At 61.0% G+C, this 12,914-nt stretch overlaps 2 protein-coding genes across 10 annotated transcripts in view; both read right to left on the bottom strand.

The window, feature by feature from the left end:
* Positions 1-609: 609 nt before the first annotated feature.
* Positions 610-8,968, bottom strand: NSMF (NMDA receptor synaptonuclear signaling and neuronal migration factor). 9 transcript variants are annotated; one of them, XM_081270090.1, is made up of 15 exons: positions 8,723-8,968; positions 8,369-8,430; positions 7,296-7,790; positions 6,441-6,516; positions 5,311-5,379; positions 4,413-4,465; positions 3,793-3,882; positions 3,198-3,322; positions 2,926-3,009; positions 2,745-2,778; positions 2,585-2,655; positions 2,337-2,416; positions 2,128-2,230; positions 1,895-1,970; positions 610-1,794 (listed from the first exon to the last, which is right to left on the bottom strand). In XM_081270090.1, exons 1-15 carry the CDS (start codon positions 8,791-8,793, stop codon positions 1,697-1,699), a joined length of 1,587 nt encoding a protein of 528 aa, XP_081126216.1. In that variant the 5' UTR covers positions 8,794-8,968; the 3' UTR covers positions 610-1,696. The 9 variants fall into 9 exon arrangements, 7 of the variants coding, with proteins under 7 accessions (XP_081126216.1, XP_081126218.1, XP_081126217.1 ...); XM_081270092.1 differs by lacking the exon at positions 3,793-3,882; XM_081270091.1 differs by lacking the exon at positions 5,311-5,379.
* Positions 8,969-9,392: 424 nt separating this feature from the next.
* PNPLA7 (patatin like domain 7, lysophospholipase) overlaps positions 9,393-12,914 on the bottom strand; it is a 69,018-nt gene continuing 65,496 nt past the window's right edge. The window contains 7 exon segments of the mRNA XM_081269834.1: positions 9,393-9,839; positions 10,024-10,127; positions 10,920-11,004; positions 11,164-11,274; positions 11,414-11,566; positions 11,808-11,956; positions 12,524-12,640. Coding sequence (XP_081125960.1) covers positions 9,726-9,839; positions 10,024-10,127; positions 10,920-11,004; positions 11,164-11,274; positions 11,414-11,566; positions 11,808-11,956; positions 12,524-12,640 — 833 coding nt within the window. The 3' untranslated portion in view covers positions 9,393-9,725.

Genomic DNA, 12,914 nt, shown 5'->3' with positions numbered 1-12,914 from the left:
GTATACAGACATCAGGCACTTTACCTATGCCTTTGGAAGCCTACACACTCAAGTTGGCCTAGGCCCTGACTGGACTGCTCTGGAGGCAATGCCCCCAGGAAGGGGCTATGCTGTAATAATTTAACTTCAAGCCTGCCAGACTTTGCCCATGCTGCCTACTCATCCCAGCTCCTGTGGGCCCTGCACAGGACCAGCTGGCACCAGCTGCTCTGGCCCCTGCCACTGAAAAGGACCTGTCTGGCTGCAGTGTGGACACTGGGGACATATGGCAACAACTGAGGTTGAGGGCATGGTCAGCAGGTCCTGCAGTCATTCCCTGGCTTCCTACTGTGGCCATATGCACAGGGTGGCCTGAGGGTATAAGCAACTTGGTGTCCAGAGGTGGGAACAGAGGTGGCTAGAGGTCACTCCTGACCCTGCATGGTCTTTACCAGGACCATGTTCTCCCAGAACCCCAAAGGTCTCCATTCCCTCCCTGTGCCTGATGCCTTGCCCCATGTATGTGCCCTCAAGGAGGTCAAATGGCCTCACCCCACCCGCCCAGTCAATATGTGCAAGCCACAGTAGCTGTGACCTCACCAGCACATGTACGGAGAGGAGGCTGATGGCGGCCGCAGCAAAGGGTCAGTTTTAATTGTCACTCCAAGGGATATCGCACATTATTTGGAAACCAACTCCCCCCTCCCTTGGCCAGGGACACAGCCAGGTGCCCTCAGACCCCAGGCTCTGCAAAAGGGGGGCCTGCCCCCAAGCTCTGACTATATACAAGAGGGCTCACGCTGCTGGGTGCTGGCAAGGCTGTGAGGGGAGTCAGGGAACCCCACAGTCCACCAGCTACCCTGCTCCTAGGCCCAGGGTGCTGGGTCCAATACCAACTGCAGAGCCCAGCAAGGATCTCGCCATTCAGGGCCCAGACTCAGCCAGGCCTCTGCTGCGACAGGGCCTCCAGACAGAGGCCAGCAAAAGCTGAACTCAACAGCAGCGAGAGCTGGGTAGGCTGGAGTGGGCAGGGCGGGAGCCAGCCCAGCGCCTCCTCCCAGAGGAGGGAAGGCTGGGTCCTTCCCTCGGGCTGCCCAGGCTGCCCTTGCAGGGCTCAGTGCTGGCTGAGGTCAGAGTGAGCAGGGGTAGTGAGGGGGTGAAAGCTGACAGACTGGGCCAGTGCAGACAGGGCAGGCTGGACAGCCTGGCAGCACCGGCCACCAACAGAGGGGCCACCCTGGTGCTGGTGATCAAATACGGCAGGGCTGAGGGCTGGGAGACAGTGGGTCCCAAACACACACTGGGCCAGGTTGTCTACGCTGTAACTAGTAGCATAGTGCTTAACTAGTTAACTAGTTATGATGCTTCCCTTCAGGTTGTTTCAGGGGTGTAGAAAATTGCACTTATTTCTATGAACCCTGCGGAAGGACTTCCCAACGCTGCAGCCTCCAGTCGAGGCATGGCAGGGCAGCGTCTAGCCACCAGGTGTCCACTTGCTGCGGGACAAGGCTTCTCCCAGGCCCTTAGGACCGTGGCCTCTGTGGCCCCACGGTGCAGTGAGGACCAGACCCCACAAGAACCTGAGCAAAGTCTGAAGGTCCCTGAAGTGACTCTGGGCAAGAGCAGGGCCACTCGATCCTGGGTGCACGAGGTAGCCCAGCCCGGGGTCTCCTGGGCCAGAGGAAGTGGCCTGGTGGTGCTGGGCAGGCCTGTGTCCTCACAGGACATCTTCGAAGTCCAGCAGCTTGGAGTGCTGGCGGCTCTTCCACAGGCGGTACAGCCGGAAGTCAAAGTAGGTCTCAATCATCTGCTTCCCTGGTGTGGTTGAGGAGGGGAGGGCAGGAGGCTCAGGCCTGGCAGGCTCCTGCACCCACCTGGGCCCTGTGCCCTCATTGACCCTGCCAGGCCAACTTACCTTGGGCAGATAGCTCCAGGGGCGACTCAAAGGTGACCCTGTAGGGAGTCATGAGGGTCCTGAGGTTCTGGAACAGCTGCAAGAAGGGGCAGGGCCATGAGTAGGGGGCCAGAGACAGGACCCCCAGGATTGACTTAGGCATGGGGTTCTCCAGGAAGGTCAAGGGGGAAGAGAGGGCAGTAAAAGACAGGTGAAGGGCACTGCCCCATATTTTCCTGGGTTTGGCCTCATACCTTCTCCCCATTGGGGTTCCCCAGAATGTAGCAGCCCATAATGTGCACGACGTTTGGCTCCGGGTTTACTTTGCTCATCAGGCGACTCAGTCGCTTCCAGAAGCTACAGAGGACAGCAGGGATGATGGTTATGGGTGCTGGACCAGGTTCCCAGGGCCCAGGACTGCCTCGAGCCCTCAACCCAGGCGCCCCCAATCCAGCTCTCTCACTGGATCATGTCCTCTTCCTTCTCCACTTTGGCAAAGGTGGCCACCTTGTTCTTGAGCAAATAGAGGTGTCCGGGGCCTCCCTGCAAGAGGCTGCGGTCAGGCCTTGGGGCCAGAGGGAGACTGGCGTGGCAGTGCTCTGTGCCTGCTCCACACATGCACCCACGCATGTGCAGGCTGGCAGCACCCCCAATGGCCCCTGCCTGACCACACAGGCCTTCTCTCTTGGCAGGAAGCGGGGCTGGGCCTACCTGGCAAAAAATCAGCATCTTCCAGATCTTGGCCCCCTTGTGGTAGATGTTCAGCTTCTTCTCTATCTCCTCTGGGGAGAGGGAGGTGTGAGCACTGCCCAGGCTGGCCAGGCCACCCTCCCCCACCAGTCACCAGAGATCACGTCATCAAAATGCGTACCTAGGATGTCCTCGAAGGTTGCATGCTCATGGTCCTGGGGACAGACAGGCCATATGTCAGAGTGCTGGGGAACCCCACTTCAGGCACATTGGTTGGACATGGCCCAGAATGGAGAGGGCAGGAGGACCAGCAGGGGGTGGGGAGATGGAGTGTCTGGGGGACAGAAGGCTGGGGCACTTACGTAGAGGATGGGGATGATGGAGGGGTCATCCCTGCGGATGATGGTGGGGATGTACTCAGCTTTGGGCACCTTGGAGGAGATGAGCTGAAGGAACAGGGGAACTGCTCAGCGCCCATCCCAGTGCTAAGGTACAGTGGGAGCCCCTGAGGTCCTCAGCCCAGGTGGACCCCCCATCAGTTCCCCAAGCAGCCCATGGAGGCTGGGCATGCTGAAGGCTCAGCAAGGGCTGGGTTCCACCCAGGGGGCACAGAGGTGCTGGGAGTGTGCCTCACCATGACCTTAGGTGGCAAGAAGCCCTCTGTATCACAGGCCACAGCCTCCAGGCCCTTCTCTGTCTCCCAGTCCAGGTCTTCACAGGCCTCGTCCAGTGTGCAGTGGGAGCTCTGCAGGTCACTGCCTGGGAGGCAGCAGGGGTCACCGGGACAGTGGCCCTGCCACCCAGAGTGACCACAAACTGTATCCTGGAGGGTCTTCAGGGTGGGTGGGAGGGCCTTGTGAGTCACTGCCAGTCCAGCAGGACTGAGCTAGCGGCAATAGTGGTCTAGGCAGTCTCATGGGGTAAGGGGAAACTCGGATCTGAGGCCCAGGAATGGTGTGCCTGTGTGAGCTGAGGCCAGTGAGTTGCAGCCAGGGCCCCCTGGAGTGGCAGTAAGCTCAGCCCTACACAGCCTGGCCCTGCAATGTTGGCACAAGTTAATCCCACCTAAGAGACTGGAGATGCTAGGCACCCCTACCTCACAGATGGGCAACCTGAGGCTCAGAGCAAAAGCGCAGAAGCCTAGCAGTGCGGGCACAGGACCCCTGGCGGGGTCTGGGGTCTAGGGGAGCCTCTGGGGAAGGTGGGCTGGCCTGTGCCAGGACACCTACTGTCTCGGGAGTCGTGGGAAGTGTCGGCTTTCATGGGGGTGGGGTCGCTCCAGGACCGGCTGAAGCTCCGCTCGCGCCGCTCAGCGAACGCTGCAGTGAGAGCAAAACCCCCATTAGCCAGCGGGGGTGGGGACAGAGAATACACAGGTCCTAGGATAGGAGGGCCAGGGGGACTGGGGAGAGGTAAAAAGTGACACATGGGTAGGGTCTGACATCGTACAAGGCAGACAGGCCTGGGGTAGGAGCATCCACCATGACTCAGGCTGGGAAAGAACCTGGGAAACACTAGGGTAGGGGTTGGCCAGGCCCTGCTACCAGACAGAGTGGGAACAGAGTGGGAACAGAGTGGGAATAGAGGACTATGGGGCGGGGCCTCAAGGGGCGGAGAGGACTACTGGGAGGGGCCTCAGGGGGCAGAGAGGACTTCTGGGGCGGGGCCTCAGGGGGCGGAGTCTGGAAGCGGAATACAGGAGTGGGGCCTGGGAAGCAAGCAACTGGAGTCTGAGGGCAGAGGTGGGAGTGGAGCCTGGGAGGGACAGAGCCCAGAAGGGATTCAGCTGCACGCAAAGCCCCAGCCAGCCAAGCGCAATGCTGCCCACTGCCCTAGCCCGGGATCTTACTCTGGGCCTTCACCCTCCGACTGCCGACCATGCGCAGGTGTTTGCGGAAATTCCTGGGGGAGATAAGGAAGCAGGGGGCGCTTAGGGCCATAAGTCGGGTGGGCAATGGCCCTGACCCACCCAGCCCTGAGGTCAGCCCACCCAGCTGAGTTCACTGGGACTCCACTTTTGCCCGGACCAAATGCCCTCCTTGCAGCCTTGAGCTCTCCCTGGTTCCAGCCTCTCACACAGACTGCTCATGCAAAGATAAATCCCACATGGCCTCCTCCTGAGACCTTCCTAGGGTACCCCTTTGCCCCAGAAGAAGGGTGCCTGCATCCGGAGCAAGCACCCACCTTTTTTTGTGCCAGTTCTGCTGGCTCCCAGGCTCCCCCTCTACTATTGACTATTCCTGACATCCTCTCCCTGGACCCATGCCCACCTGAACCCTACTAGGCTGCCTTTCCCAGGGGGTGGAGAGGCCTAGCCTCCTGCACAGCAACCAGGTGATCCTGTCTGTACCATCTCCAAGTCAGTCTGGGGTCTGCAGGTGCCCTCCCCGCTTGGAGGAGGGTGGTCCTCTCTTCCCCCAAACACAGTGTTCAGATGGACAGACAAGCTAACATCTCTGATGCTGGTTTAACAGGGGGTAGGCCTTGCCACTGGACCCTCGGTTCTGGCTTTGGAACCAGACAGATGGACGCAGGCCAACGGTCAATGTACCCTCAAAATGGAGATCCAGCGGCTGAAACACAACCCAGGCCCTGAGGCCCCTCCTGCCTGCCACGTTCCCAGAGCAGGGCCAGGCCAGTGGTCGCCACCACCCTTCCCCCATCAGGTCTGCCAGGGCGGGGAGGGCCCAGGCCAGGTCAGTGTGACCAGAGACAGACCCTGGTGGCGAGTGGCTGGCAGGCCCTACCTCTGGATTACAGACGCGGAATCATTCTCCCGTTTCCGGCGCTTCCTCTCCGCGTAGCCCCTGAACACCCTGGGAAACCACCGCGAGTCAGCACTGCCCTTGGCCAGAGGCAGGAGGGACACAGACGTGGGGACAGAGGCGCAAGCAGAGGGCCCAGCAGGGGCATCCAAGGCCCAGTTCCCAGTAGGCCCTGCGGTGGCCCTGGAGACCACTGGAAGCTGGGCCCACGGGGCTCAGCACTCTCACTGTCATGGCTCAGGTCCCTGGCCTGTACAAACCTACTTGAGGGTGGGAGGGTCCCCCCAGGACAACCAGTGTGCCCTTAGGTACAAGTTGTATGGGGGTACTTACGAGATGCTGAAGCCACAGCAGGAAGGGGCAGCATGAGAGAGAAGACACGGTGAGCCTGGACCTGGCTTCCCTCAGCCCCAGGGCCCCTGAAGTTTGTTCCCTTCCTGTCACCAATTGGGAAGGTCCCTCACAAGCACCAGCAGGATACCAGCTGGGCTGTGGGCCAGCCTGAAAAGGCAGTGGAAGCTGAGGCCACTGGGCCTACACCACCAGGCACTAAGCCCCAGTCAGGCTAGGTTGGGGGTGGGTCTTGCAGAGGACTGACGGTGCCCTGCCTTGGACAATAGCTGGAGGGTGGAGATGGGGTGGGGACCCCTGTAGCAAAGGGACCCATAGGAAGGGAAACCCAGATGTATGTCAGGTAAAGAAGAGCAGACCCCTGGGTGACAATCACCTGTGTCTCACTGGAGACAGAGGAGGCTGCCATCTGGGTGCGTGGGGGCCAAGAGAACCACCCCACCCACACCTGAGACTGCAGCAGCAGTGTAGCCCTGGGCCAGGTCCCAAGAGGACAGACTACAGGGTTGGTGGGGGGTCCTGAGGGAGTGGGGGCAAGGAATGGGCAGGGCGGGTGGGAGTTGGACATGAGCTATGGAGTTGGGGGAGCAGCCACCCTGCACCCTGGGCCAGGCTTGCTGGCAGACCTTGCACAGCATGGTGCAGCTGTTCAGTAGCAGCCCTCCAGCTGGGCCCAGAGGCTAGCAAAGGGGATCAGTATTTCCTGAGCACCAAGGAGAGGTGACCTGGCCCTCGACTCTTGCACCACACATACAACTCACGCTTGCATAGTTGTGGTTGCTGTCTGGAAGCTGAAAAGGTTTTCCTTGGGGAACCAGGTACGGATGGGGACATCATCTGGAAGAGGGAGAAGGAGCTGTGCTGGCACAAGCAGGCCTGCAGCCTGGCCCCACACTGGCCAACGGGCACCCAGCTCTCTCCCAGATGGGAATAATCCCCACACTAGGTTCTGCCCAGCTGTTCACACTCAGAAATTCAGTGGCTTGAGGCTTTCTCTGCGTACTCTCCTTCTGGCTGCCCCAGGTTTGAGAGGCATTCCTCTGAAAGCAGTCTGACTCCAACGGTGCTCAGAGAAAGAATCTCCCAGGGCCTTCTCGGATATCAATCTGGTCAGACTTGCCCCTTAGAGAGTGAGCAGGAGGCCCTTACAGCCCTTCCTTGAAGCCCAGGCATGTCCCACAGAGGCTACTCTGTGGTGTAGAGAGCTTCTACATGTAGTAAGCCTCTGGGGTTCCCCAGCCCCCACAAAGGTTGACAGTCCTGGGCACCAGACACTTTCCCAGGACTTCCTGAAGACAGCCTGACCTTGCAATTAAGTCATGCTTTCTGCCTGCTCATTCCTCAATCTCCTCATCCTCAATATCCTCCCGGGTGCCCTCCTCCAGGAAGCACTTCTTGACTGACCCAGTCCTGGGAGGGCAAAGTCTACCATGGGCCTAAAAGAGCTTTGCAGAGGAAGTGAGGCAGGCCACAGCCCACAGGGCATGCAGGTGGTGCCATGAGCCCAAGGGCTTCATTCTGAGTCTGCCTGCAGGATGTGACCCAGGCAGCCTCCACCTGTTACCAGCCTCACAGAGCATGCCATCTACATCTGCAGGTGCTGAGGAGCCCCTCACCAGATACTCGATCCACGCTGTACATCCTCTCCAGTTTCTTGCGACGGCCAGAAGCCTCAGGCAGAGGCGGCTGGTCTAGCCCAAAGGCTTGAGGGGAGGGCCCAGGGGCAGGTTGGGCACATCCAGGACACTCTTTGGAGCCCTGTCGGCTGCCTGCCCAGCTCTGGCAGGGCCTGCTGAGGTCCTCACGGCTGCTGCCAGGGCTGGCACGGAGGGGCTGGCTATGGTGGTGAGGGTGCCGCTGCCGCCGCCCCTTCACCACTGCCAGCTCGATGGCCTCGGCCTCAGGGCCAGGCAGCAGGGCTGGCTCCCCAGAGATGGTGTACACTCGGGGCTGGGGGCCCTCAACAGCTGGCTTCCCACCACCAGCATCATCTGAGAGGCTACCCTCAAAGCGGCCATTGGAGACCAGGGAGAGGCGGCGCTTGTTCTGGGGGGCTGGCTGCATCTCGGGGGATCCGTCGTGGCCAGAGTAGGCATCAGCCAGCAGGTGATCTAGGGGAGAGGCAACGAGTGAGCACGCAGCCTGCTCTAGTCTCCCGGCATGCCAAAGGCAAGGAACACCCAGCAGGCACCTGACCTGATGTAGGGGGCTCTGGCTGCTGGAACCTGGTCCCTGCTGCCTTCAGAATAGGTGTTTACAAGCCTCCCTCTCCTCCTATCTAGGTCTGAAGCTTTTGTGTGTGTGTGTGGGGGGGGGGGGGTGGTGGTGACAGGCCTTGCTACCTGTGCCTGATCCTGGGGGATAGGAACAAGCATCCCCCCCTCCTGCCTGCAGTAGTTTGCAGGGTGCCAACTTCTCCCCTCCCCCCCACCAGCTGGCCCCAGGAGACAGTGGTGCCAACCCTGGGGGTGCCAGGAGGCCTGTTGCCATGCCAACGGCCCAGGCTGGGTGGGTGTCATGGTGATGAGTGATCAGAGCTCCTCCTGGGGCTCTGGGCCAGGGAGGGCAGGGGATGTGAGGAAGCCAGCCCAGCAAGGCAACTGGGCCCCCTCACACTTCATCCAGTGGAGCAGGGCTTGGCCTAGGCAGGGGACCTCGGGCTCTCTGCTGGCACTGCCTCACACCCTACCTGCACCGTTGCGGTTCTCAGGGTGACTCTGGGACAGGTACTCTCCGAATGCTCGGGCTGCTCTGCAGGGTGGGCAGAGTGGGCAAGGTCAGTGCCCATAGGCCCATTCTCAACTCTGGCAGTTCGCAAGACCCTCTCAAGCAAACACGATGCTCCCACCCCCCCCACTTAGGCCCTCCATCGCCAAGGGGGCGGGCGCTCGGCTCCGCCACCGAGGGTCACTGCCACGCATCTGCATGCTGTCAGTCGTGAACCCGAGGCCCACCCGGAACCTGGGCGCACCGGCCCGCGCGGCCCAAGAGACCGCGTGGGAGGGGCTGAACCTCTGGGGACCGGCCTGGCCGGCGCACTCACCGCACTTTGGCCGCCACCGAGGACATGGCCTCGCTCCTCAGCGCCCTCCTCCTGGAGGCGGCGGCGCCCATGGTCGCGGCGGCGGCGCATCCCCCGGGCCTCAGAGCGCGCCCCGCGCCCGCCGCCTCCGCCGGGGGAGCCGCGCCGCGCCGGGGGTCGCGCTTGCGCCTGGGGTCGGGCTCAGGGTCGCACAGGCGCTTGGGCCCGGGCCCCGCATGGCCGCGCCGGACACTCCGCGCGTCCTGCCGACCCGGAGAGAGAGCTGCGGAATCGGGGCGGGGGCTCCGCCCAGTGACGTCAGGCGGGGCGGGACCAGGCCCGGCTCCGCCCCGATGCGTCACGAGACCTGGGCGGGGTCTTCGTAGCCTGGAAGCCAGGCGCCTGGAGTCCTACTCTGGTCCTCTGTAGGGCCTGGTGGTCCTCTCCCCGCCCCGACTTGGCCACCGTGTGTTCTAGGGGCGAACAAGGCCTAAAGGGCCTGAGGGACTTCACTTTCGTTTTGGGGGACCCCAGTTCCATTCAAACCCTGAGCGACCTGCCTGCCTGGCCAGCCTGGAAACTGCTGTCCTTTGACCACGGCTCATCCTCCCCTACCGCCCCCTCCTGATGGAATCAGGCCCATCTTGGTGTTTCTCTGCCACAGGGACTTTGGCACCTAGAGACAAATCCACACAATCAGATCTACCTTTATTAACATGCCAATCTGGGGTTCCCACACCTCACAGAGACTTCATGGGGGATGGCGGGAGGCTGGCTCATCTCCCCAGGGGTGCAGGGGTGCCAGTACAGAAAAGAGGCACAGAGGGTACAGAAAAGAGGCACAGAGGGTGCAGAAAAGAGGCACAGAGGGTGCAGAAAAGAGCCCAGGCTGGGGCTAAAGACTTGACACGCTGGCCAGCTGGCTGAGGCTTCTCTTGTCAGGTGGGTAAAGTGGCCTCCCAGGAGTGGGTGGAGCCTCAGTCTTGAGGTCAGGCTCCCAGGAGATGCTGGATTCTGGGGAGCATCAGAGCAGCGGCTTCTCTCCAGTCTGCCCAGGGAGCCAGGAAGATGAATTGTCCTGGGGTTGTTCTGGGGAAGCCAGGCCAGGGTGCGGATGCTGCAGCATGGGCTCTCCCTCCTGGAAGCAAACTACTCAGTCAGGGTGCAAACAGGCGGGCTGCCACCCAGGAGGGTTGATCCTGGGCCACATCACCTGTGTGGGCAGCAAACCCAGAGCCAGGACTCTAAGGCCGGCCCCTGCCTGGGGCCTTGAGAACAGGCCCAGCCAAAGGGGCACTAGAAGGACCCAGCCAGCCTCTCACCGAGTCAGAGCCCAGCTCTGCCTGGGTGCTCTGGAAGTCGGCGTATGTGTCCTTGGGGATTTCTAGCAGCTCCTCCTCATACTCAGTCTGGTAGTCAGATTCGTCTGGAGCAGAGAGGAGGGCCTCATTAGTCCCCTTCCTAAGGACAGGGGCTTTGTCTGCCACAGCTGAAACTCAGGCAGAATCTGGTCATACAACCTAGCCTTTACTCAGAGGCAAAGGTGCGCATGCAGACACCCACGGTACGTCTTCCAGAGGGAGCTGCTGCAGATCAGGCCCTGTGTATACACCTGGTTTTATTTTCAGCTCCAAGCCAACACTTGAAGGGTCTTCCACAAAGAGCTCTGATTCACCCACTGTCAACCCCGCAAGCTACTCATGAGAAGCCTGGGCCCTCGCTTAGCCTCATGAGCAGAGGCTTCAGCCAGAATACAGGCAGCTTAGAGCCCGGGGCTTTCTGATCCTCGTAGCCACAAGGGCCTCTCCGGTCCCCCTTCAAGATAAAGCATGCCATTCTGCTACAAGTAAAGCAGCTGGCCCCCAGCCTCTAGCCCTCAGCCTCCAGCCCCAAGTGCAGGGCCTAGACCGCAGCTTGGTGAATGCTGGGCCCACCCTCTGGCTTAGTGGCTCCACCCAGGCCAGCCCTCCCTGCTGAGGTACGGGGCAGGTGTGGGAGAGGCCTGGGAAGCCTGGCGGGGGGACCTGTCTCATTACTGTGGGGACCCTCTGCCAGCCAGAAGCTCTTGGAGTCTTAAGAGAATGGTGTGTGACTACGTGAGGGTAGGGGGGTGGAGACCTGTGGGGGTGCTGAGGCCCAGCCAGCCTTACTCTATCCCATACAGTGTCAGCAGGCCACCCTCTGTTGTGCAGGCCCACCGCCTGGGTGACCAACTCACCATCCACTGTGGCCATCTTGGCAGGCTCAATGCGGGACACGATCTCAGCAAGGTCCGTGAAGGAGGCATTGGGGCAAGTGGGGATCTGGAGTATAAGGCACAGGATAGCCACCTGCCTGGCATACATGCCTACCACACAGCTGCCCTGGAGGGACAGTGTGGGCCCGCCCCAGGCACTCTGCCAGCTCTTCCCTGCCAGACCCCCCCTTGCCCTCTTCCCATGGGGAGACCCCTGCCCTCTCACCGCACAGGCCTTCCTCTTGCTTGGCCCCTGCCTGTCCTGCAGCATCTTCTCTAGCACTCCACTTCGAGCCCAGAGGTCAAACACTGTCCGCCCGTGTTGGTAACCTACTTCCTGCACACACACACAGTGGACCCTGTTATGAGGTACAGGAGCCCCCACTTCCCGTGCTCTCAGGAGGCTGGGGAGGGAACAACCACCAGAGCTTGCCCCCACTGACACTCTGTTTCTGTGGCCAGTGACTGACACTTACACAGATCTCATCAAACTTGCCAAAGTCCAGGGTGCGATAGCTGTCGATGGGGGGCCGCAGGCACTCGCAATAGTCACTGTTCTTCACCATCTCCAGCTGCCGGACGCAGCAAACATAGGCCAGGCGCGTCTGAATCTCAGCCATGTTCAGCACCTGCAGAGTCATGCCCAAGACTCCTGCCCCGGTGCCTTCCTCCCAGTCCTTTCTGGCCCAGGCCCAGGCCAGGTCCTGAGCTGGCCTGGAAGTGTGTTCTGGCGGGCTTCCCCAGGATTGGCCCCAGGGCCTGGGCAGGGGTGGGAGTGACACAGGCCTGCAGGACTCAGCCTGGGAGGTATTCCACAGCCTGCTCATAGGTGGAGGGCATAGGCTTAGAAGCTACCTGGCACCACCCCACCTTGACTTTGGTGGCCAGGGGGTTCCACCGTTTCCACAGCAGCCACCACCCAGAGAGCGCATCGCCATAGTTGGTGAGGTCTGTCTCATCCCGGCTTCCCACGTCGATGGCGATCACCACCTTTGCCCCCATGGATCGGGCCACATCCGCTGGGGAAGAGGAGGCAACTATGGTCACCACCTGGGCCAGTGCACAAGGGGACACCCCAGAAACCAGTGGGACAGGGCCAGACCCCGCTTCACTAAGCCCTAAGGAAGTGCTGCTCACAACTAGGCCTGTGGAGACAGGAAGCCTGTGTGCCTCAACTTTGTGGCAGCCAAACTGTGTCGGGGGCCCTTCTGAGCACATGTCTAACAGGTGGCAGGTGCAGCCTTCCCAGCACAGTCAATACCTGAGGGCCATTAGTGCCTGGCTGTGGGTGCAGATGGGTCTTAATTGCTCTTGGTGTGTCTGCCTGGCCATTGTCCCGTGCACTGCTGAGCTACAGGCAGGTCCATATGCTGGGAACACACCGTGCATGCGTGTGCCTGTGCACAAGCTTGTGTGTTCTCAGGACTCTGATGCCAGCCTGACATTCTCCTTTGGCATACTCCAAGGAAAACGTGTGCCACCCCAGCCTTCCTGGCGTGGAGGCGGCCTTGGCAGACAGCCATGAGCAGAATGAGTGACCGAGTTGCTGAGTGCCAGCGGGCGGGAGCCCCAGCCCTCTGCAGTACCTGGGAGGTTGTTGATATAGCCTCCATCCATCAGCAGGTGTCCGTCCTTGGGGTCGCAGAGGGGCGGCATGTAACCTGACAGGGACATGCTGGCACGCACATACCGCCACAGAGAGCCTAGGGAGCCAAGAGGGTCTAGTGGGGGAGGGGCCAGGGAGGAGCCTTTTGCCACCCACTATGGGTTCCTGTCCTGGACTTCCCCTTGGATGGGCCACAAGCCCACAAGCCCCCATCTCCAGGGGTCAAGGGTCAGCAGATGGACCCCCTCATCCCTGAAGGGACTTGCAACAAAAAGGGTAGGCAGTGAGGGTCCAGGAGGATACAGAACTGAGGTCTTCCTCTGGGTCTCTGTGGATATATCACTCTGTCTGGCTCTCCCAATAGCTACTGG

This window comes from Spermophilus citellus (genome assembly GCF_964194105.1).
Source record: "Spermophilus citellus genome assembly, chromosome: 2".
Taxonomy (NCBI): Eukaryota; Metazoa; Chordata; class Mammalia; order Rodentia; family Sciuridae; genus Spermophilus; species Spermophilus citellus.
The sequence above is the reverse complement of the archived record's forward strand: the minus strand, read 5'-3'. Positions and strand labels throughout refer to the sequence as shown.